The 25,803-nt window shown below is 43.3% G+C and overlaps 2 protein-coding genes across 5 annotated transcripts in view; one reads left to right on the top strand and one right to left on the bottom strand.

Moving 5' to 3' along the window:
- Positions 1 to 1,420: 1,420 nt before the first annotated feature.
- On the bottom strand, positions 1,421 to 15,312 carry hnrnpk (heterogeneous nuclear ribonucleoprotein K). Of its 3 annotated transcripts, none has more exons than XM_026186756.1 (17): positions 15,239 to 15,312; positions 14,330 to 14,403; positions 14,056 to 14,119; positions 13,610 to 13,707; positions 13,229 to 13,285; positions 12,172 to 12,215; positions 10,547 to 10,619; positions 10,005 to 10,118; positions 9,691 to 9,819; positions 9,066 to 9,394; positions 7,316 to 7,363; positions 5,992 to 6,031; positions 4,855 to 4,870; positions 4,397 to 4,429; positions 4,222 to 4,289; positions 3,562 to 3,731; positions 1,421 to 2,300 (listed from the first exon to the last, which is right to left on the bottom strand). In XM_026186756.1, the coding sequence occupies exons 3-17, from the start codon at positions 14,111 to 14,113 to the stop codon at positions 2,270 to 2,272; spliced, it is 1,308 nt and encodes a 435-aa protein (XP_026042541.1). In that variant the 5' UTR covers positions 14,114 to 14,119; positions 14,330 to 14,403; positions 15,239 to 15,312; the 3' UTR covers positions 1,421 to 2,269. The 3 variants fall into 3 exon arrangements, with proteins under 3 accessions (XP_026042541.1, XP_026042540.1, XP_026042542.1); XM_026186755.1 differs by having other exon boundaries at positions 14,056 to 14,209; XM_026186757.1 differs by lacking the exon at positions 7,316 to 7,363 and having other exon boundaries at positions 14,056 to 14,209.
- rmi1 (RMI1, RecQ mediated genome instability 1, homolog (S. cerevisiae)) overlaps positions 4,225 to 25,803 on the top strand; it is a 30,021-nt gene continuing 8,442 nt past the window's right edge. The window contains exons 1-2 of one of the 2 annotated variants that reach the window (XM_026186753.1): positions 4,225 to 4,313; positions 16,925 to 17,134. In XM_026186753.1, coding sequence (XP_026042538.1) covers positions 4,293 to 4,313; positions 16,925 to 17,134 — 231 coding nt within the window. In that variant the 5' untranslated portion in view covers positions 4,225 to 4,292. Of the gene's footprint in view, positions 4,314 to 15,398; positions 15,671 to 16,924; positions 17,135 to 25,803 lie in introns of those variants that run through there. The other variant, XM_026186754.1, reaches the window with a different exon arrangement.

Below are 25,803 nucleotides of genomic sequence, written 5' to 3' on the forward strand. Positions count from 1 at the left end.
TTGAGGTAAATGACTGTAATAACACCACATGAGGACGATCTGGTGAGCCAATAAGAATTAACTTCTCTATTTGTTTTTTAAGAAAAGGAAAGAAAAAAATATAAATCAATAGATTTATTTCTGCTGGCTGAGTATGATCAACACAAAATTATTAAGTAAAAATTTTAATAACAAAACAATCTGAGTAATTATTCAGTCAAACTTTCATACATTTACTCCGAGAGTCTATTGTGAGTGTATTTTGCTTTTCTTGAACTCACCGGAAAATATTTGAATTTATTTTCTTTTTATTTATTTATTTTTAGGGGGGGGGGGGGGGACTCATATTAAAGAAAGTGAAATAAATTCCACTCTCTTTCAGTTCTAAGGTTTTACACGTCTGAATATAAAATGTGGTTCTTGCTGGGTGTTAAAATGAGGTAAATACAGCCTCAGATGAACAACAACACATGCCATATTACATCGTGGTGTTATCTAACGGAAACTAACCCAAAATGTAGTCAGTGTGTGAAAAACTAAGCACACTCTTACTGCTTCTGTATGAAAAATGAAGTTGTGGCCAGGTGATGGTGAGCAAATGTGTTTATCATCAGCAGGTGCGAGCACCTCTACAAAAGCACAAGTTATAGTAGTGTATTTGTCTGGAGCATTCTGGTGTGCGTTAACAAATTGCCAAAGAAGAAAGACATCAGCAATGATCTTAGAGAAGCAACTGATGCTTCTCTAAGATCAGTCTGACAAGGGTTAAAAGGTCATTTCCAAACATTATAGTTACCCATATTCCCAGGAATACAAGTTCCTGTGAAATGCTCAGATGCTCAAAAAACCCCAAGAGATACATCTCAGACATTACAGTCCTCCATCAGTGTTGACGTTCATGACAACACAATTAGGAAAAGACTGAACAAATATGACTTGTTTGGAACGGTTGCCAGGTTTGAAGAAAGCCTCTTCTCTCTAAAAACATGACAGCGTGGTTTCTGTTTGCAAAGTTTTATCTGAAAAAAACCACATCCAACACTTCTGGAGCACCGTCCAAGAGAACTGTGTATAAACGAATACACAGAAATCTCAATAAAACGAACCCAATGTGTAAGGAAGATTGGGCCAAAATTCCTCCACAACATCATCAGACTGACAGTTGTACAGAAAATGGTTCTACAGAAGCACAGGGTCTACAATTTGAATGTTTTGTTAAATAATGAGTGTGATATGTCATGTTGTTCATCTGAGGTTGCACTCACATACTCACTCTTCAATCACATGCCTGCAGTATTGTTGGGTCTTTATCATACAATATAAAGTGCCTTTAAGCAACTGTTGTTGTTTGGCAGTATATTAATAAAACAGCATTTAACTAAAAACACTTAGAAACTGATATAGACCAGAAATGTGAATTAATAAAAACAGAAGTTCAAGATTTAGTAAAAAGTGGCATCATCTTTATTCATCTTGTAATTTGAAAATGGGGAGTCTACAGCATGGGCACATGGAGAGCAGGAAACTGCAGGGACAATGAGGTTCAATATCCTTTTTTTCCCCCCCCCTCTTCTCCTTCCAACGTTCTAATAAAATGCCAACAAATTTCTAGCTACATTTTTCCCCATTTGTGAGGAAAAAAAAAAATAAAAAAAAAAAAAATCAAAGATTTCAGCTGTTTCATCAGACAACTGCTATATTCACACAAATCCCAACATAAACATCCCAAAAATCCAGTCTGAAAGGGTTAAGTCCCCCACAGCTCTCGAAAATAAAATAAAAAGAATAAGCTTACGTTCTGCATGTTGCACAGAGTGGTAATGTAGTACAACTGGGTGCGAAGGAACCAATATAGACTACAGAAAGCACACCAAACCCACACACGCTGACATGTGCTTACATGTACGCACAAAAGATAGATTTCCACCAAGTCACAAACACACACGCGTCATTAAAAAACAAAACAAAAACACAAAGCCATCCAAAAAATAAAGGTTATGTTTATTTCTGTGAAAAGTCTGAAGGATAATTTGTTATCTGTGTTAGAAAAAAGCAAGTGTGTATCTGATAAACTAATGGATTACACTCTTAAAAATGCAGAACATCTACATTTTCTCTTATGCACAGGAATGTTGGACATTTATTTCATTAAAAAATACAAAAATAAGATTAAGAAAAAACCAAAAGACACCCACAATCCAGAATAGTCTGAAGGTGATGTGCTGGGAAGGGCAGAAAGGTTGAGGAAGGAGGGGCAATCTCATTCTTCTTCACTTTGAGCCTCCTTGGTCTACAGCAAATGACCAGAGTACTGCTTCACACTGAAATAAAAAGAGTGAGAAAATAAACAACACACACAAAGGGGGGGGGGGGGGGGGGGGGAAACGTTGCACATTGCAAGCCAATGGAATTGTAAATATGAGTGGGAGCATGAATGTGGAGTGGAAAGAGACAGCAAATAGGAGAGGCAGAGGAAAGAGAGGATGAAGATGTGACTGAAGTGCCTGAAAGAGAATGAGGAAGACGAGGAAAATAGCAGGGTGTGGTTAGCCCTTGTGTCTAAGCAGGTGCAGCACACTGAAAGGGAGGAAGGAGAGAAAGGAAGAGGGAGGAAGGGTTAGTTAGCATGGCAACACTACCCTACTCAAGAGAAAGGGCGGCAGGTCTACAGCTGTATTAGCATTCGGGCAGTAGCATCAACAAGGAAGTAGTGTGTATTATACGTGCCTACTGGTTGCCAAGGGAGACAGAAGAGGAGGAGCCTGTGCTATTTGGCAGACTGTGATTTGTTGTCGGTTGCTCTAACTAAAAACAACAAAATCACTAGTCTTCCACACAGCAGCAGCCAGGGGAAGAATCAATCCACTCCCTGCTTCACAGTGAAACGGCTCTGATGGCAAACGGACTGTTTTCTTTTTTCTGCTTTTTTTTTTTTCATAATAATTTAACAATCATATTTCAGGGGACAGATGTGACAGTCAACGAAATATGCCTATCACATCAACCCTTAAAACAAAAACAAAACAAAAATAAACATGTTACGTGATATGTACAACAGCTGTTAAAGCTTGTCTGTTCCGTCACAGCCATTTCATGTAAGAGGAAGGTTTGTACTAGTTGCACGTTGCATGGGAAGAAAGGAAGGGGGTTAGTGAAGAAAAGACAGCAGGCAACAGAATTTCAGAAACCCAACGAAAAGTGGACTAACAGAATGTAATTTCAATATAACATATTTACAACCTCAACCAAACCTTTCCCCTATTAATGTGAGGTTCAATGAATTGAGGGAAAGTTAATCTTTCACACATGAGCAGCTCTTCTCAGCATAAGTAAACAAGAATGCACTTTCTGAGAGGGTTGCATTATACTTTTAATGATGCAACCCTCACTCATGAGAGGTCAGTTGACCACTGAACAGTTTGACTGAGGTTTTCTAAAAGTTCAAAACTAACATTACAAGTTACTGAGCCTTATAAACACAACTTGAAGATATAACTACCACCAGCATGCTAGACCAAGAATTTCTAAACCGAAAACAGGATAAAAGTCACTGGAATATACCGAGCCCATGTCAGGACTTGCCTGTTCTGTAGGAGGTATTGGGCATTCTGGATCTGATCCTGGGTGCCAGAAATGGTAATGATTCGGTCCTCAGAACCTTCCAGAGGTTCATCAATCTTGATGGAGGCCCCAGACTCATGGCGGATCTGTTTGATCCGCTGGCCTCCCTTACCAATGATAGAGCCAGCCAACTGTACCGAGTAAAAAAAAAAAAAAGAAAAGAAAAAAAAAAGAGGGGTGGTGAACAGGGGGCGGGCAAAATGTTAAATTATTTTAGGTTCTGTGACTAAAGGTGCGTGTAGGTTGACAAATCCAAATTGGAGACACAAAACACAGAAAAGCTTTACTCAGGAAAAAAAAAAAAAAAATCAATGAAAATACATCTTGAAATTATTTTAGGTAGTGGTTAGTTCTTTAATAAAACCAATAAATGGACCTTAAATGACTTGTCTACTGTGGATATTCTGTTGGCAAATTTTAGCTGCTGCACACCTAACAGCAACTCTCACACACACAAAAAATTAAATGCCACTTAAATGTCATAATGATAATGACAGAGTGCAGATAACATGCTTGGATTGCAATGTACAGTTCCAATCTTTATAATATGGGGCACAGTAGACAAATAAAACAGATCTTCCTTAGGTGTAAGTTTACAGTTCTATATTGTCATTCACTCACATCTTTAGGGATCGTCACTTGTGTGGTAATGACAGGGCCACCCATGTCGTTATAGGAGCCACGACCACCTGATGGCAAGAAGAAGAGGAAAGGTAAGAAAAGGGGGAAGAAAAAAGAAAGAAAGAAAAAAGCAATCTTTTCTAATCACGTTGACTGATGAAGTGTAGAGGCTCACCTGACTGGTAGCTATCCCACGAGGAACTGTTATCTGAGCAGAAGAGGAAACAAAAAGAACACTCAGTGATCACCACCAAGACAGGCCAACAGTTGTTCAAATGACCCCCCCTTGATACTAAACTTAAACCCATAAGTGGGTACATATGGCAAAGAAATCAAGAAATGTGTTAAATCATATTTAAATCTCTACCTAATCCTTAACATTTGCTGGAAACATGTTTAAAATCAAATGTCATTGCAAACAAATTTCTTTAAAATTCACAATACAGATTTAAATTAATATCCCAAATTCATTAGCTGCAATATCCTTTTAGCCCATTTATATTTGTAACATATGAGAAAATTATTGTCACCACACTAAATTATTAAGAATTCTCCAACCTGTACTGTTGATTAAGACGTTAACAGCATTGTAACCACATCCTCGTCACGCAATACAGGATGTTTAGCACTTACCATATCCTCCGCCACTCTGTAAGAAACACACAGAAACACAGACCAGTTACATACAGCACAATGAAGTCCTTTCATCTTTACATCCCACAGATCGTACGCAAAAATGCACGGATGCTGAAGCTGCAGCATCCATGGAGTAGACTAAACTAAAAGCCACCCAGTATTTCATCCATAATACAGACTCCTCCTCCTTCTCTCCCTCCATCCCCCCTCCCCATCTCTCCTTGCATCTCCATCAGCCCCCATTTTCAGCTGCTATTCAGCTGCTGCTGTCACCAGGGCAACAAGCAATTCAAATAGCTGTTGCTGAGCAACGGCAGGCAGTATCCTGCCAGCTCTCAGAGAGGGAGAGGGAGAATGAGGGAGAGAGACCTTCCAGTCTGTCAACAAAGCATTATTAGTGCTTAGCAACCAACCACGGCCACCCCCTACCTCCCTACCCTTCCAACATCCTCCCTCACTTTACAGGAAAAACAGGCTGGCCGTGAAAAGTACACAGTAAGAGGGTAATTATAGCTGATTATTATGGGGTGTCTCCGGCTGTGGTGATTACGGTCATTTGGTGGGATGGTTTACACCATGCAAAAGCTAGCTTGGATCCATGGCTCATTTGAGTGTATGCACATTCATTTGCACGAGTGACGACGTAATGTCAACTAGAATTACCACCTTGTTATTTTATCCTTCCGCCAACCAATCAAATTTCAATTTACATCCTGCCCAGCCCTGCCCTTCTGTATGTAAAGTTATCACTTAACCATTTAATACTCTTTGGCATTTATGATCAGTTCCATGGTTACACACTTACACAATATATAATGAACTGTTTCAAACTATTTTTGATCTTTGGCCGCCAAAATGAAACCAGTTCATACTCTAGTTCAAACAAACTTGTGCCAAATTTTAAGAAATTCGCCTCAGACAGACGTACAGAAAGAAAACCTAGAAAAAAATCCCTCTGGTTATGGCAGTTGATCACATGCTGACTTGATAAACCATTATTGTCATGACAGGATAATGGGACAATCACAGCATATTGTGTGGCGACAGGACCAACAAGTATGCTAGGTTGTGGACGCTGGCACCCAATGAGATGCTAGTACCAGAGCCGCATGCATTTAGCAAAGGGTCACTAACCATGCTATCGCTGTAGCGATCCGGTCTGCCTCTTCTGTCACTGGTGATGGAAGGGAGGGGTGGGCAGAAACACAGAGAGAGGGAGATGTGGGTTGGGGTGGAAAGAAATAGAAAAAGCTTAGAAAAATGCTTGACAACATTCCAAAGAAAATTTCTGGTCCAGGTCAAACTGCACACACACGCTGAGCAAGATTACAGTATAAACACATTTCCTCTCAGCCATCTTCCCACACAGTAACAGGAACAGCTCTGACAGTGTTATGGTGAGAGGAGTGACAGGTGGTGGTGATGATGATCAGAGCCAAGGGCTGCTGAATTTCCCCCCCCTACACGACTGAGCTAAAATAAAGAAGACTGAAGAAACACATTTGGATGTACTTTGTACTTTTTCTTTTCTTAAGAACATACATGCACAGATGTTAATGTTGTGATAAAAGTCTCATCATAACTTAATATCATGTAGTGCTTTTGCTACACTCTTTCCCCACGTTTTGTTAATAATAAAAAAGTCTTAGAGATATCATCAACAAGGCTACTGTCAGGGTATCATAATAGCTTTGTTCTTGTTTTGTCATCGCAGAGCTTGCATTTTAGAATTTTTAATAGCCCCGCCCATAGTTTGACACCCAACATAATTTGCTTGAATTGGTTTACTTCAGGTTGGATTTAAGAGTCCAAAATGAAGCAAAATTATACATCTCTATATATTAAAAATATTTTTAAATCAAAAGCTGGCATTGAAAGCATACCTCTTAGCAGGGGCTGTAAGTGACAAGCATCACATCAGCACATGACCCTCACACACCACCACAAAATAACTATCTAATGAGTAGCACAATGAATGTGTTACCATCACAAGAAAGAGCTTGTCATACAGTGTTGCTCTACTGTCCTACAAAGCACTCCAAATAGATGGGCTGAACATGTGAATGAAGGTTAGGGTACTAAAAAAAACAAACTGTAGTATTTAGTAGTTAGCAATACAAAAGAAGAGTAAATCTTTTAGTTTCTCAAAAATGAGCAGAAAAATGTGTAGAGCAGAGGAAACATGTGGGGATACCTTAACAATTAATTTTCATAAACTCCAGACAAATTGTCCATTTCATTTGTGAATGTAAATTTAGGCTTTCAGCAGCAGCGAATCACTCCAAACACAGACCGATGGGCAAAATCCCACTGGCGTTAACATGAAGTGAATTACAGAACATCTACTTATAATGTGACAAATGCAGGTAATACAAACCAACTGAAAATCAGAATGTCAAAGTATCCCTGTTGAGATTAGTTAGGAGGTTTAGTCAAAGGTTTAGGGGCAGAAACTTACTTTGACCTCTCATCTGAGCCGCGGTACGAGTCATAGTAACGATCATCTCTGTGGGCAAGATGGAGATGGGGGTCGGCAAAAACAAATAAACGCACAAAAAAAAAAAAAAAAAAAAAAAGATACAAACACACCCAGACAATGATGAGCACATACACTTAATGAAATGATAGCCACTCAATAACATACAGAATACTGGACTTAGTTCGTCTTACACAAGACAACTGAACCAAGTTGACCCTAAACAGAACGCATCTGAATGGAAAGAAGGCACCTGAAGAGATTAAGCTCTGTATATGGACATGTAGGAAAATGAGCAAGTGCTCTTGAATATAGAGTTGCTGTTTTTTTAACCTATCAACCTCAAGAAGCGCTAAACAGGAGTGAAAGGACTCAACTTCGAACTCAAATTTTATATAGAGATTGAAAATGTGACGTCATTCAGGGGTAAAACCGCAAAGGATTCTGGGAACTCGTGGCAAGAGGTACTAGCGCACGCAGGCTTTCAATTGAAATTACATTACACAGCGATAAAAAGAAACACAAAAATGTCAAGAAGCTGTTGTATTATTAACTGCAATAGCCGGTCGCATGACAGCCACGGGAAGCCGACGGGTAAAGAGATCGTTTTTTTTTTTTTTGTTGTTTTTTTGTTTTTTTTTTTTTAATCGGATTACGTCGTTGAAGAGAAATTGTTTGAGCCATGTTTCCGAAGTAACAAAGAGGCGACAGATGGCCTGGATTGCAGCCATTCAAAGACCAAATATAACGTCCCAGAACACTCCAGCTCACATGTTAGTCTGCCCCAAGAATTTCCACAAAGGTCAGTGTTTTGTAGTAGTTAATACGTCATTTTCATAACATAATTGGTGATATAGGTTACAAGCAAGTCTGGCGCTGAACAGAAACTGTCGCACTATGCTCCTTTGTTTATTGTATCACTAATTGCCCAGGACGATTACAGCATACAATATTATTGTCACTGCTACATTTCTGTAATGCGAATCAGAAATTATTTCCACTACTATTTAATTATTGTTGAGCTTAAAGTCCTATTAATAAACGGTTAACGAATGTGTATTTATGAAGACGATTTGTGAGACTGGTAAACTTATGATACGTACGATGGTCTTTCGTTCTACACGGTGCATTTCAAGGTCCTGTACCCATCCGTCAGTAAACTGTACCTGGGCTTGTTGCAGTGACCTGAAGTTACTAAACTTCATGAGTGTATGCACTCACTCCAAGAACCGTGTAATTATAAATATGAGCGTGGTGAAAGTTGGGCAGCACACTAACATATTTTGTCCACTCTGTGTGCTCGTAAGGGTCTGACCCTTTCACTCCTTTGATTTTTTCCTCATATCTTTTCTTTGACTTTTCATCAAGTCTGTCTTTGTACGGACTGGCATTGTTCTCCTTCGTTTTGTACATAACTTTTTTGGGGGACAAAGAAAGAAGGTATCGGAACCGGAGAATGAACGTTTTGCAATGCTGCAAATGCTTGCGTTTGATGCATTGCTTTGCCACGAGTATCCAGCATGCAATGCGCGAAAGTCACATGGTCAGTCAATCTCTATAGTCATTAAGCTCTATAGTATTAAGCAAATCAGTGAATGCTTACAAGATGGGCAATGTATTCTTATTATAACAAACTCACTTAAGTGGGAATGCCTTGGGACAAGACTGATTTGTGCACAAGAAAAAGCAAAGCAGGGGAGCAAACTGCATGTTATCTGTGCTCATCTCTTACCCTCTGTGTGGGTGTCCCATTGGCATGTTGCGTCCACGGCTACTCCCTCTACCAACCCTACTCGGATGTGGTGGGGGAGGACCTCGGCGGGGGCTCATTTCATCGTAATCTCGACGTGACGGAGGCATGGGTCCCCTTCCCCCTCTACTTGAAGGCATTCGGTCAAAGCTGCGCTCTCCATGGCTGGACCGGCTACCGCGCATTGGGAAACCTCCCATTGGTCTGCGTCCACCCCCTCTCTCCTCAAACATCATGGTAAAACCACCGTATTCATACGTCTCGTCGTAGAAGTTGGGGTCATAGGGCTGTGTACGGCCCTTTATGGGAGCCTGAAACAGGGAAACAGAACATTCAGGCCTGCCCAGAGCGTCAATTTAATTTACAAGAAAATAGAGGGATCATGCGCAACAATATTATTATTTATGTATTATTTATTATTATATGGTTTAAGTTCTGTGAAATTATCATGGATTTCATATTGAATTAAAACTCCCAACCAAACCTAAGGCAAAAAAAAAAAAAAAAAAAAAAAAAAAAAAAATTCCCATAGATCAGCAATTTTCAATATATAAATAGCTGCAAAGATAAATACATAAATGAACTACTCCAGAATAGATAACCTTACTTCAGATATGAGCTCCAGCATAGTCTTGATACACTCCACCACTCTCTCCGTTTTACCACCAACCAGAACTACACGGTCTGTCGACTGGGGACAACACTCCTGAAACAGCTTGATGCTGGTCTTTGTGTTCTGGAGACAAATACAGACACACACACGAATGGACAAAGAAAACAGATGCTCATTTAACAAAATCCCAAGGCTGTCCATTTATTAGGGAAAGACAGATGAACAAAAGATGGCATTTAAATCAAGTCTAAGAAGAATATAAAATTTACAAACATAACAAAAACAAATCTCCATTTTTTTGAAGATACCTCACGCAGCTCCTTGATCTTGGCTCCCTTCACTCCAATGATAGAACCGGCCAGGCTTTGGTGGATCAGCAGACGGAGCTCACAGTCAAAATCCATCCCATTGTACTGCTGGTACTGCACGGGACATTTAACATATTCAAACCATAATACAAATTTTATACATCGTTACCTCATACACCTGATTGCCAATGGGAACACATGAGCATATTCAACCTGAAATGTAGCTTAAGACTCTTAGAGGGAAAATTCTAATATTTATTCTTTAAAAAACAAAACAAAAAAACCAATTAATGGTAGATAGAGGCACATAGAAACAGTGTTATACATAGTCACATCAGACTGCCGACACATGCAATCAGAAAGCCTTTAAACCAGTGAAGTTTGACCTTAAAAACCACATACTGGCAAACACGCTCACACCTACAACAAGCATATGAAATTTTCAAAGCAACTCACATTTGCAACAACTAGTTTTGCAATAACTTAAAATCAGAGGGGGAAAAATAAATAATTAAATAAAACGGGGGTATAAAAGTGCTCACCTCTTCCAATGTTGGAATAATCTTCAGCAGGATTTCTCCAACAGTTTCAATGTCTGCACTGATGCTCAGGATGCTTCAGAATTCATCCATGCGTAACAATTAGAGGGTGGGGTTGGGGTGCCGGCAAGGCATCCCAGGAGGAAGGGAACAACATTTTAGATTATAGAATTCATACCATCCCCCTTTTTGCCATAGAAAAAAACTGTCAAACACCAAATAATGATTCAATGAGACTAACACAGCTAAATTAAATATTTGCGTCCAGTTTTTTTTTGGTTTTCTAAACTTTACATGTTAGGTCAAGGTTGTTTTTTTAACCTCTGTAACTGGCAAAAAGCTGGCACCCAAACAATGCAATGAAAAGGAAAGTCTTTGTCCAGAGAAGGAAAGCAAAGAGACAAAATTAAAAGGACCCAAAGAAAAGTGACTGCATTTGGTGACCACTGAAGAGGGGAGACAAGGGAGGTTTGAGGAGGAACTGGCAGGAATGAGCACCAATGGTGCCAAAGAGAACTCTAAAATCTTAAAGCAGAGTTTGGTGGATGCAAACCACAAACATTTTGACCACAAAGACCCCAAAATGCGCAAAACAGTACGTTTAAAATCGCAGAGGAAAATCAAATAAATAACCCCATCGCTTTTTTTTTTTTTTAAATTACACGCAACTTTTTTTTTCTTTTTTCTTTAAATAAATAAATAGTTTGGACAGTCAATTTGTAGTTAAAATGTTGGTGTCCACACCCACCTAGTGACAGTACAATAAACACTAGTTACTGAGGAGGAAAACTTAAGCACAGTTTTTACATGGGAGCAGAATGTTGGCAGTTGAAGAGTAAAAGAGCAGATTACACCATGGTAAATGAAGTCTGCCACCACTCGAGTTTGCTTTGTTTGCTTTTTAAGGGGATGGAGGAAGCAATAAATATAAAACCAAAGAATGCAAAAATGAGCAGGACAGAGATATCCTGTATTTTCAATGGCTTCAGCAGTCAACCAAGTTCAGATAAAGCAGAAGACAGGAAAGGAAAAAAAAAAAAAAAAAAAAAAAAAAAACACAACACTTGAATCTCAGCTTGCCTTTTGCATTTCAGAATGGATGGACTACTGTAGTTTATCAATATAAAAGAAGGGCTTCATAAGGAAGGAATGAGATGATGAAGCAAGTGAGGACATGAAACTAACAAAAATTAAAAATAACACCAGTATATCCACTCTGAAAGGGGGAGGGAAGTGAAAACACGAAAGATAAAGAGGATAGATGATCAACTTAAAAACAAACAAACAAACAAACAAAAGAGGAACCACAAAAACACACGGACATATTGCACAGATTATAGCAAAGATTTAAAAAGATAGTGGCAGAAAAACCCTGACAACACCAGCCTAAGTTTAAATGCTGACGTGACTTTAAAAATGGCATATAAAAGGTTGTTCACATGGCTTTTACTGGATCAACAGGCAGATTTGGACATGAAGGTATTTAGGCATTTTGACTCAGGCTAATATATTGTATGAACAGGTAGTTTAAAAATACAGTGACTGGACAGAGGCAGGATGACTATTCATCTCTTCTTGTTTATTTGACCTGTAGTCAGGCAGTGAGAGGGAGGAGCTTAGGGACATACCGCTCAGGCCCACTGCTGTCTGGGACTGACACACTGGCTTTGTACTGGGCGTGGCATGGGCAGGGGCCAGGGCCATTCGAGCACAGATGTCAATCAAGTAAGGCGCCCATTTAAGGACAGGGCACGATTATGGGCAGGGCCAACCAGGGTGTCAGGTGGGCGGGCGCAGGAGGGGCCATCCAGAACATGGGCAACAGAGGAGGAAGTGGGCAAAAAAGTAAACAGTAAAATAATAAACAAGGGGAGAGGGAAGAGGGAAGAGGAATACATTTTTAATATACAGGCTCTACACTGTTCAAATGTTACTTTAATTTGATTCTCTCAGAGATTGGTTTGTCAAAGAGAGAAAAGGAGGAAAAGTGACATTGGAAAATGGGTAATGGCATATCATTATCATGAAGAGTTCAATGTTGGGGAATAAACCAGAGACAGTGAGAAAAGAGGGGGACAACAAATTGCTGAGGGCTAGAGAAAGTCAATGAAACTCAATGAATTAACAACTGGCCTGTTTGTCTAAACACAAAAAAGAAGGGAAAAAAAAAAGTTAGCTTGAGCAGCAGGTGACCTTACAAACTCAGCACTGTGCTCATAAATTTAAATTAACAGGAGCACCAGTGTTTCCACATCAGCAGTGTGACAATAAATTATCATTGTGAAGAAACAAATGGACATGAAATTGGGCCTTTGTGCCTAGGGATAGTTTAGCTTAGATGATTACATAATGTTTATGTGAGAAGAAAAACAAAACAAAAAACAAAGATAAACACAACCCCAACTGGTTTGTCAGAGGACCTAATGAACAGGAGGCTTAGAAACTTTGCCTTGTTTACATGTAAGAAAATACAAAAGCTAAATATTTAAATATATTTGAATAGCTATTACTGTAAAAAAAAATATATATATATTTTAAACAAAAACTGCTGTCCCATAAGAGAGGCTAGTCAGGTTTTAGAGGCCAGTGGAAAGAGAGAAGGAGAGAGATAGAAAAACTATAGAATAAAAAATTAAAATCCTAAACAAAATTAAAATTCAGGCTGCATAGAATAGATGTACTCACGTCTGTACGCAGGGCTTTGATGTTTTTGCCACCCTTCCCAATTACAGCTCCTGCATTCTAAAAACACAAAGAACAGATAAGAAGAGTAAATATTAATTATGGTGCTGCAATTAAAAGACATTACAATTAAATGTGAGGAGAAGTACTTTATGAATATAATGAAGCCTGGAAATTAATTATTCAAAAGGCATAAATGTAATGAGGTGAACAGAAAGAAAACCATGAAAAATACATTTAAAAAACAAAAACAAAAAACAAAATGGTCTGAGTAGGAGACATTGTCAGTCTTACTGAAGGGCTACCCACAAGAATGAGACAAAAATATAAATAATCACATAAGGATTCAACATGAAATGTGAAATGAAAGAGAAGCTGATTTACTTTGCTCTGCAGGAGGATGCGAAGCTCAACCATCTCATCCGAGTTCCTGGAGCGCTTGAATGATTTCTGCTCATCTGCATCCTCAGCGGGGCGCTTACCTGGCAAAAGGAGATAAAAACACAGCATGACAACACTGCGCCAGCGTGCACGTGCACACACACGCTTCAACAAGATAAATGAACTATTCAGTCGAAAGAGAAAAGTGATTTCAAACTGTTCTCCCATTATAAGCTAAACATATACAAATCTCCCTCTGCACATCTAAGAAAGAAAAGACTTCTTTTAATACACAAACACAATTTTAAACATAGACCAGTGAATATTTAGATCCCTTACTGTAACATAAAAAAGCAATTACTTTAATCTCCAAATACACAGATTTGCCAACCGTGTCCAAAATCTGATGTATTTAAACAACATGCAAAACTTTAAAATGAGGTTTTTACCGTTAGTCTCTGTGTTGCTGAATGAAGCCTCTTCTTGCTGATCAATATCTGTCTCCATCGTCTTCTAACAGAAGAATAGAAGAGCCAAACACCTCGATCAGGGATAGAGATGGTAGCAATTGGAAGGGAGAAGCAGAAAACTGGCCCCTGTGAGCTGAGGTTTTTTGTTATCATTGTAAGAGCAAGAAAAAAAATGAAGAAATTAGACAAATCATCTGAGTAAAGTAGATCGCAGGACTGACATGGAAGAAACTGGCCGATCCCAGAGACTCACCGATATTTATTAGGAGAACAAGGGCGTGTTGAGAGGCGGAACTACCGGAGCAAGAACCAAACAACTCCTGCGACCTGAAAGAGAGGGAGAGGCTAATTTAAAATACTGAAATGATGGCATATAAATAGAGAGCGCGAGAAGACAGTTCGGTAAACACCAATGATGGGTTTAAATTCTTATATTTTATCTGAAGTGACCGATAATCAACTAAGACCACTGTTATCAGAATGAACACCGTTGCTAAATGTTATCAGCTGTAATGTGATCACGCACGGGGTTTGTCTGGCTGAAGAGAGGAGAAACCGCGACAGCTTTATAATCAGGAGTTAAATAGTTAACACTAACATATAATGGCAGACCAAAAAATAACTTATTGCTAAAAACAACAAGGCGATGGTTGTTTTTTTTAATATAAGTAATATATACTATATTAACCAATAGCAGCCAAAAGATAGTGAACTGGTGACCAAATCGAAAGTAAGCTGGTCCGGTTAAAGCTAACATAGGGACCGTTGCCTAAGGTGCGGTTAGCCGTCGGCGGAGCTAGCCAGCCCGCAGTGAAACGCTTCGAGTTCTTGCGCTCACATTGGAATTTAAAACTTCCCTACTACTCTGCACCACTTAGCGCTTCAAATGCGAACAGTAACGCGACACGGATCTAACGCGAACGAGTTGCTAAAATATAACCAATCGATCAATACAAAGAGTACACTAAGTCGCGCACGCTAGCAGCTAGCTACTTTCGCCATGTTGCCTTAATTTCGGTTCAGCACAAACGCAGCCAAGCAGAGCGGGTTGCACCAAACAAGCAACACAGTGAGCAAACAAACATTAAAGGCGTAGTTCTCATTATAGTAGCCGTGCAGTTCAACAACAAAAAGCACAAATATATATCTTCAAAACACAAACCTGCAGCAAACACCTCGCTAGTTGCCTCTTCCTTCTCCACCGAACCTGGAAATAAAATGATAAGACGACTCACCGTGTGCTGATTGGCTGAACGGAGATCGACTCAAGCAGGCGATAAATCCGATTGGCTACAACGAACGCCAATCACGAGAACCGAGGCGGTACATACCAGTCTGTTTCCGGACATGGATCGACTGTTAACTGTAGCCCTTCTAGTTATTCCAGTTTAGAAAGATGCAATTTGCAAGGCTAATGGTCACGTTTTTCCGACACGAGTGTTTGGTTTAAGGCCTTCTGTTGTGAGTAGGGACCTCTGCTGCTGGATGCTTGTGTTCAGGTTTGTTATATAACTAGGCTGGGTTAATCAACTTTGGCGCCTTTCTACCTACTTGTGCAATACTTGATGGACGAGTCTGCCCCCGTGCTTCTCAGGTAACATATACATACCAGCTAAATGGTTATAAACACTTTTATTTGGTAAAGTTTTTCTTACCCGATATCCCTTTCATGCTCTCCAACAGCAGGGCTGGACAATGTTGGGAAAAATATATAATTTTTCTGATATTTTCGCAGTCCCGATTTGATTTGAAATGCATATTCTCAAAGCTGAATTTCATTTGTTTTTCATACTTTACGTTTAAAAGCACAACTGCATGAAATACCTGCAAGACATAAACATAATTTTTGTAAGGTAATGATAATGATAAAGACATCCGAAATATTTGTCGTAATTGAACTGTTTTCATTGGCGATTTCAATTTAAAATTAATAAACCGTTCAGTCCTGCAACATCTGTTTACGTCTGCTTAAGATCATGTACAGGGACAGTGTGGTTACCTTGTTCAAATAACCCAAGAAAACAATCAGATACAATAATATTATGTTCTTGTTATAAAACAGTCTTTTCTAAATGGTCCCAGTGGTTTGAGGGCTTTACAAAGAGACTAGTGTGCAAAAAAGCTCATCCTGCAATCTAGTGAGGGTTAGCATTCAACACTTTACCTTGAATTATTATTAATTTTTTGCCCATTTGGAGTACTCACTTAGAAAACAAAATAAGATAAACTGCAAGGCTAAATTTATTCTAAGAGGCTTCATTTAAAAACGAACATGTTAAAACACAGCTTAACTATTAATCCGTCATGGGTCACTGGGGACTCAGCTCAGGGATCATTGTAAATTAAATGTAGAATTTTATCTCTTCTCATATTTTGCACTTACAATACAGTCAAGTTAAAACTACATTAAGTAAAACAAACAAACAAACAAACGGTGCACTACAGATAACTACTGTGTTGCATTTTTTTTACCTGACCACCACCAGACACCTCAGCTATACACTTACATATTTTTGTAAATAAATTTTTTATTTTTTTATTCTTCACTACCATCTTAATTAATTTTTTTTAGTGTTTACTGTGTAATAGACCGTTACACTACAGTCTTTTTAACCTTTTGTTGTGATTTTGTGTGTTTTTTTTTCTGCACACATAATTTTGTTCAGTCAATGCATCAGTGACTCATTGACTGAATGACAATAAAAACTGTGAATGATTAAAACTCTAAATGTGTTATTGAGTAATTAATGAGAAGTGCGACTATGATATGAATACCTGAATTGAAATAATGTGGCTAAAGCAGCTTCGGAATAAGAATGTGGCTAAAGCAGTCTGTATATTCTGACAGAAAGCAGCTGGAAAAGCAGAAGAGAGCCAAATACACTTAGAGGAAGAGATGACTCCTGGGATTCAGGCAGTGGTCCGTGCTACCCAAGCATGGCTGCAGTCCTCCTGGCATGTCCAGGTGCCCTTTGCCTGGCTAGAAGCCTGTGTGGAGTGGCTACAAGGAGAGGCAGGAGGAGAAGCTCATCTGTCACAGCAGCAAACCAACCAGCAGGTAGGCAGGATGTGCGACTGTCTCAGTGTACAACTCCATCCATCCATCCATCTTCATCCGCTTTATCCGGGGCCGGGTCGCGGGGGCAGCAGCCTAAGCAAAGAGGCCCAGACCTCCCTCTCCCCAGCCACCTCCTCCAGCTTATCCGGGGGAATACCAAGGCGTTCCCAGGCCAGCCGAGAGATATAATCTCTCCAGCGTGTCCTGGGTCTGCCCCGGGGCCTCCTCCCGGTGGGACATGCCTGGAACACCTCACCCAGGAGGCGCCCAGGGGGCATCCTTGTCAGATGCCCGAACCACCTCAGCTGGCTCCTTTCGATGTGGAGCAGCAGCTGCTCTACTCTGAGCCCCTCCCGGATGGCCGAACTTCTCACCCTATCTCTAAGGGAGAGGCCAGCCACCCTTCGGAGGAAGCTCATTTCTGCTGCTTGTATCCGCGATCTCGTTCTTTCGGTCACTACCCACAGCTCGTGGCCATAGGTGAGGGTAGGGACGTAGATCGACCGGTAAATTGAGAGCTTCGCTTTTACACTCAGCTCCCTCTTCACCACGACGGACCGGTGCAGCGTCCGCATTACTGCAGCTGCAGCCCCAATCCGTCTGTCGATCTCCGGCTCCCTTCTCCCATCATTCGCGAACAAGTACCCGAGATACTTGAACTCCTCCACTTGGGGCAGGAACTCATCCCCGACCCAGAGTGGGAACTCCACCCTTTTCCGGCTGAGAACCATGGCCTCAGATTTGGAGGTGCTGATCCTCATTCCCGCTGCTTCACACTCGGCTGCGAACCGTTCCAGTGCGAGCTGGAGGCCCTCACCCGATGAAGCCAACAGAACCACATCATCAGCAAAAATCAGAGATGAGATTCTGAGGCCACCAAAGCGAAAGCCCTCCGCCACTTGGCTGCGCCTAGAAATCCTGTCCATAAAAATTATGAACAGAACCGGAGACAAAGGGCAGCCCTGGCGGAGCCCATCACCCACTGGGAACGAGTCCAACTTATTGCCGGCAATGCGAACCAAGCTCTTGCAACGGTTGTATAGGGATCGAATGGCCCGTAGCAATGGGCCAGACACCCCATATTCCCGCAACACCTCCCACAGGACACCCCGAGGGACACGGTCGAATGCCTTCTCCAAGTCCACAAAACACATGTAGACTGGTTGGGCAAACTCCCATGCACCCTCAAGTATCCTGGAGAGGATAAAGAGCTGGTCCAGTGTTCCGCGACCAGGACGAAAACCGCATTGTTCCTCCTGTATCCGAGGTTCGACTAACGGACGAACTCTCCTTTCCAGCACCCTGGCATAGACTTTCCCAGGGAGGCTGAGGAGTGTGATCCCCCTGTAGTTGGAACACACCCTCCGGTCCCCCTTCTTAAAGAGGGGACCACCACCCCGGTCTGCCAGTCCACAGGTACTGCCCCTGATCTCCACGCAACATTGCAGAGGCGTGTCAACCAGGACAGCCCTACAACGTCCAGAGCCTTCAGGAACTCGGGGCGGACCTCATCAACACCAGGGGCTCTGCCACCAAGGAGTTGTTTAACTGCCTCAGTGACCTCGCCCCCGGAAATTGGCGGGGCATTCCCCTCATCCCCAGACTCTGCTTCCTCCTCGGAAGACGTGTCAGTGGGATTAAGGAGGTCCTCGAAGTATTCCTTCCACCGCCTGACAATTTTCTCAGTCGACGTCAGCAGCGCTCCGCCAGCACTATACACAGTGCAGGTAGAGCACCGCTTTCCCCTCCTGAGACGTCTGACGGTTTGCCAGAATCTCTTCGAGGCAGTCCGAAAGTCTTTTTCCATGGCCTCTCCGAACTCCTCCCACACCCGAGTTTTTGCTTCAGCCACTGCCCGAGCCGCATTCCGCTTGGCCTGTCGATACCTGTCGGCTGCCTCCGGAGTCCCACAGGCTAGCCAAGCCCGATAGGACTCCTTCTTCAGCCTGGTGGCTCCCTTCACCTCTGGTGTCCACCATTTGGTTCGGGGATTACCACCACGGCAGGCACCAACCACCTTGCGGCCGCAGCTCAATGCAGCAGCTTCGGCAATGGAGACGCTGAACATGGTCCATTCGGACTCAATGTCCCCAGTCTACCTCGGAATGCTGTTGAAGCTCTGCCGGAGGTGTGCGTTGAAGATCTCGCGGACTGGGGCCTCTGCTAGACGTTCCCAGCACACCCTCACTACGCGTTTAGGTGCACCAGGTCTGTCCAGCGTCCTCCCCCGCCACCTGATCCAACTCACCACCAGGTGGTGATCAGTTGACAGCTCAGCCCCTCTCTTTACCCGAGTGTCCAGAACATATGGTCGCAGGTCTGCTGATACGATTACAAAATCGATCATCGACCTACGGCCTAGAGCGTCCTGGTGCCACGTGCACTTATGGACACTCTTATGTTCGAACAGGGTGTTCGTTATGGCCAAACTGTGATTAGCACAGAAGTCCAATAACAAAGCACCGCTCGGGTTCAGATCAGGGAGGCCGTTCCTCCCAATCACGCCCCTCCAGGTCTCGCTGTCGTTACCCACGTGAGCATTGAAGTCTCCCAGCAGGACAACAGAGTCTCCAGGTGGAGCACCCTCCAGTACCCCCCCCCCCCGCCCCCCCAGGGACTCTAAGAAGGCTGGGTACTCTGAACTGCCACTCGGCGCATAAGCGCAGATGACAGTCAGGACCCGTTCCCCGACCCTAAGGCGCAGGGAACAAACCCTCTCGTCCACCGGGAAAAACCCCAACGTACCGGCAGCAAGCCGAGGGGATATTAGAATACCCACCCCAGCCCGCCGCCTCTCACCAGGGGCAACTCCAGACTGAGACAGAGTCCAGCCCCTCTCCAGGAGACTGGTTCCAGAGCCCAAGCCATGCGTAGAGGTGAGCCCGACTATATCTAGCCGGTACCTCTCAACCTCACGCACTAACTCAGGCTCCTTCCCCACCAGAGAGGTGACATTCCATGTCCCTATTGCCAGTCTTGGCAGCCGGGGGTCAGTCCGCCAGGGCCTCCGCTCCTGGCCGCCACCCGGCACACAATGCACCCGACCCCTATGGCGCCTCCTGCGGGTGGTGGGCCTGCGGGAGGATGGGCCCATGTCTCCTCTTCGGGCTGTGCCCGGCCGGGCCCCATGGACTAAGGCCCGGCCACCAGACGCTCGCCCTCGGGCACCCTCCCCGGGCCTGGCTCCAGGGCGGGGCCCCGGTAACCCTATCCCGGGCAGGGTAAACTGTTCCCTCGGTGTCCTTTTCATAAGGGTCTTATGAATCGCTCTTTGTCTGGTCCCTCACCCAGGGCCAGTTTGCCATGGGAGACCCTACCAGGGGGCAAAAGCCCCCAGACAACATAGCCCCTGGGATCCCTGGGACACACAAACCCCTCCACCACGATAAGGTAGTGATTCAAGGAGGAGCAGTGTACAACTCGATAGACAGAAATCAAATGCTTTGTTTTTGTCAACAAAAGTCTAAGGATTCCTTTCCTACCTGTTTCTGGATAATTCTCCACAGCTCCAGAAACTCCAGTATAGATTAAGAGATCTTGTTTCCACTTATTGTCTTATAAGATGTTCGCTCACTTATTATGACATGGGTTAAGTATGGGCCACATGATAGAAGGTGGTCACGGGGTGGATGGTTACCCCACTTTTGACTCAAAGATGGTTACTGGCTTCGATGTGAACATGTGGATTTGATGTGGTTCATGCACATTTTATCACTCTTGGTAGAATAACCCAGTCTGAGCTGAATAACATCTGTGACACAGCAGTTAGTTTGGTGTCTCTTCCTTTTTTGCATTCATGTGATCTTCATACTGCAAATATGCAGCTAGCAGAAGGCAAAACTCAAACAACCCTGGGGCTGATAACCAAGAAACAGAAGCCCAAGACCATACACATTTCTATCACTGTTAGCTGAGAACAAGGAGCTCATGCTAGAGTAGGTAATAATGAGCAAATGTGGGTGACTGAAGAGTGAAAGGACACATTCTGGTCTGACAAATCCTGGTTTCTGTTACAACAAGCTGATGGCAGCATGATTCCATCCTACTCGGCGTCAGCTGTCGCAGCTTGCGGTGGCGTCATGTGGGGAATATTTCCCTGTATTGACGCATCATTTGTATGACACAGTGTACCAAAATATTGTTGTCGAACAGCTGTGCTCCTTTTTGGCCAAAGTTGTCTTTTTTTGTTGTTTTTTTTTTTCCACTACATGCTTGGAAGAGGACAAAGTTTCTTGTTTTTTGTTTTGTTTTGTTTTGTTTTTTTCAAGGCACAAATCATCACCTCATGGTTTCAGCAGCATGCCGGTTCATTCAAGTGGTCCTGAGATCTCAACTCTGTAGAGCGCGTTCATATTATAAACAAGAAATAAAATATCTGCAGGCATTGCTAACACTACCGACGCACTGAATTCATCCAAATCCCTGTGACATTTCTTTCTTACTCTGTTAAATCATTTTTCTGTAGAGTTTCTACTTTTTCTTCCTGGATCTGAGTCACCGGTATCTGCAGGTAGCTTTGTATGGAACGCCAGGACTGCCATAATGAATTAATTAAATACACCATTAAATAATTAATTAAATGTGTCAATAATTAATTAAAATTGGAATTAATTAATTAAATAAATAGTTATGACACATGTAATTAATTAATTATTGACACATTTAATTAATTATTTATGTATTTCACATTTTAATTAATTATTGACACATTTAATTAATTAATTATTGACACATTTAATTAATTATTTATGTATTTCACATTTTAATTAATTATTGACACATTTAATTAATTATTGATACATTTAATTAATTATTTAATGATATATTTATTTATTTCATTTTGGCAGTCCCGGCGCCTGGCTCTCGTCATGAAATAATTTTATCTGTCAGCCTCACCCATCAAACTCAGGGGGCGGGGTTAACGCTGCCCATGCAGCTTCTCTAACATTTGATTGGTTGCCGTGCAAAGTAAGTCAAAACAGGTCGATCCTAGATAATCGATTGCTTGTGTAGACTTGGGGCAGCCAGTTATCCCAGAATGCAGATCAAATCACAGGCAGCAATGGTGGTGGTGTAGTTTTAAAATACCCCGTTTTTCTGTCACCAGCTACACTTTTAACAGTGTTTTAGCCGCGAATGTCGCGCCGTATGTCTGGTCAGGTTGTCAACATAGAACATGCTTGCAAAAGTGCTCAGATGTTTTCAGAGATTTCACTAGCTCTGCTAACAGTTAGCATGCAGAGCGCACCGAGGGGGTACATTAACCGGTTTGTTTACATATTCCACTCTCCGTGTTCCACATGTTGCATTCGCAGATTCTCATTTTCACCGAACGATCGTCTCTTTCCGCCTGGTCTTGTGTCTCTGTGCTTCTGTAACATAAAGAACAAGCTGACATTTTTCTCACGAAACCAGCGATCAGCTCAGCAGACCCTCAGTTTACCTGCATGCATCCTCCTCCTCATCTGTCAGCTGTTTAACACCTGCTGCTAATTCAAGAAACACGCCTACGTTACCTGGTGATAGTCACAGTTTAACTGGGCAGCCGGTGCTCGATATAACGCAATGTCAGCGCATTTTTCTGCACAAGATAAGTAAATATAGTGTTTTCCCCGAGCGCAGAGCTGCTGGAGCTCGTTTCCTTACAGAGCACTTTATAGGCGAACAGCTTCATCAGCGGCTGATGTCCAATCACCAGCACACAGCTTTGAAACCTCAGCTGAGTTTTAGCTCTCAGTGGTTAAACGCTGGACTTCATTCACTCAGGTTCTGTCTGTCGGGTCACGTTTACTTCGCTGTTTTATTTACAACTGAGCAAATCGGTTTGGCTGAGGTTAAAGTTACGTTTCATAACTGCATAGTTTCACAGACGTTTAATGGTTCACTGGCACATGTGTTAGACTGAACTATCATCTAAATATCATCTGTTTTTTAATAGTTATTCAACTGTATTCTAAGCACCAGCTGTCTGTTAGAATGTGATTTTTTTTCTCTCTCTGTTGGCAGAGGTATAAAAATGCGCAGGAAAATCTGACGTGCATGGCGAACTTCACCGACGATATTTAGGGAGGAATAAACACACATCAAACATAAATGAACCATTTGTCTGTCTCCATAATTGAGAGAATTTTCTCTTCTTATGTCAACACTCTCTCTCTCTCTCTTTTTTTTTTCGGTCATGTTATGTTTACCTGTCAAAGGCTTGTTACAAACTATGAAACACATTGTGCAGACTTCTGGATGTTAGAAGAAAACGAATACTGCTCATGAATGAGACTAAAGGCAGGAAGGTGTCCTTTAAAACTAAACATGTTAATAGGACCTCCCTATTTATATCATAGTTTATGATATAGCACGTGTATTTCAGTAATAGCCTGCTGAGGCCACTATACGTGCTGGCCTCATATCAAATGTGAAGGCAGACTGAGTCTATGTTTGACGTTTGTTTATATCTAATCTTCCTTTTCAAACATTTAAACAGCAGCGAGTCTGCAGCTGAGGGAATACAAATTCAAATTGTCGGAACAGGTTTGCTCGTTTCTTGGATTCATTTGGTGATTTATTAAATGTATAACTGTTATTCTAATCTGCTGCTGAGTCTCTTACACTTTTCTTTATGCTGTATATTTTCACGTCTCTGGAATAGTTGGCAGTTAGATAGTCAGCTGGGAAACTCATGGAGCTGAGGATATCGTGGATATGCTGACCTCGCTGCGTGGTGTACAGAGCGAGGTCAGCATGATTAATATTCACAATAAAAATATTAGCCGAACATCATGAAGTCTGTATGTGTTTCATAGTGTCGAACAACCTTTGTACAGTTAAAGCCAGCAGTTACTACATGACGGAAACACCAACGTTATCTCTTTTATGTGTTTATACACAGGTCACGCTGATTACTGAACAAAAACCCAAAGATCAGATGTTAAACAGATTTGCTCTCTCTCCTCCTTAAACATTGTGGCATGAATAAGGCACGGCGGGACCACAGAGCGACGTTCAGAGCCAACTTTATTTGATTCACATCACACCACACCACCACCAACCCCTGAGTCCCCATGTTTTAACACGGCGGGCGTGATTGCGGATGCCGTGCAGGTGCGTCCGCACGGCCCCGCAGACCACGCCCCACCACATACCCCCATCGCCCGATTGAGGCCGGGGAGTGATCCGGCCAAACCTACTCCCCCCGCGAACTGGGGCGAGACTCGGCCCCTACACATCGGCGCCCCAGCCCCCGACCAAGCGACGGGGAAGCGTCCGTTCTGGTGGCCGCCCGCGCATCCAGCGGCAACGGCGAAGCTGGTCCGGAGGTCGGCCGCGTAGCAAGCGGACACGGCCCCACCGGCATGGCCGTGTGCTCCTGCACACAGGCGGCTGGGCAGACGCCAGGCGCGCAGAATCGACTGGTGGCAGCGAGGCTGGACTAGCCAGCCCGCCGATCCCCGGCCTAGCGGGGCTGTCCCGCTCCTCTGCCTCCAATTCCGGCTGCACAGGCTGCCCTGGAGCAGGGACCTCCGTCTCCCCGCACAGCTGCTCCGCCACCGCCTCCGCCACTCCCGTTTGGAGCGGCTCCCCGCACTGCGCCTCCGCCCCCAGCAGGCACCGCCCCTCGCCCCCCTCCGGGTGGAGCGACTCCTCTGCCTCCGGCAGGTGTAGACCCTCGCCCGCCTCGTCCTCGGCCTCCGATTGGAGCGGCTCCTCCACCGCTCCCGGCAGGAGCAGCCCTTCACCCGGCTGCTGCTCCTCCTCCTCCGGCAGGCTCGGACCCCCGCGTGGCTCGTCCACCACCTCCGGCTGCCGAGGTGACCCACACGGCTCCTCCACTGTCCTCGAGACACACTTGTGGGGGTGGCGCCCAGGCCCAGAGCAGCGCTGCCAGCTCTGCCATCTTCCCCAGGTGGCGTTCGCTCTCCTGCCGCAGCTCCTCCTGTTGGCGACGCACCTCCGCCGCCTGCTTCCGCTGGGTGGCCGCTATTTCGGCCACCATCTCGGCCAGCTCTTTCCTTTCCTGGCTCTGGTAGGTACCCGCCATGCCGCCTCCTGGGTTTCGGCACCAATGTGGCATGAATAAGGCACGGCGGGACCACAGAGCGACGTTCAGAGCCAACTTTATTTGATTCACATCACACCACACCACCACCAACCCCTGAGTCCCCGTGTTTTAACACGGCGGGCGTGATTGCGGATGCCGTGCAGGTGCGTCCGCACGGCCCCGCAGACCACGCCCCACCACAACATGTTTTTAATGTTAGTTATAATTCAGAATTGGCGACTGAAACACGTAGGACACATAAGAACATCAGGAAATAAAACACCGATAAATATAACCTCAGTAAAAGAAGTCAGCGGGGGTTACTACAGCTGTGTACCGGGGCCTGCGCTTTGTCGGTGGGATTGCTTGCGAGGCGAGCGGGTCTATCCCACGCTTTGCCGTGAGACTGGGACGACATCTCCGAAATCATCGAAACACTTTTGCAAAGAGGCTGTATCTTGACAAACCGACCAGACACATGAAGATTAAACCACTACATTCTCGGCTAAAAAAATATTAAAACGGTATTTGGTAACACACAAACAGGGTTTTTCAAAGCTCAGTTCTGTTAGCTTCCACATGCCGGTTGTTGTGTGCTAGAAACAATGGCCACCAGGCCAAAGCAATGGTTTTG

The sequence above is a fragment of the Astatotilapia calliptera genome, chromosome 12, assembly GCF_900246225.1.
Source record: "Astatotilapia calliptera chromosome 12, fAstCal1.2, whole genome shotgun sequence".
NCBI lineage: Eukaryota > Metazoa > Chordata > Actinopteri > Cichliformes > Cichlidae > Astatotilapia > Astatotilapia calliptera.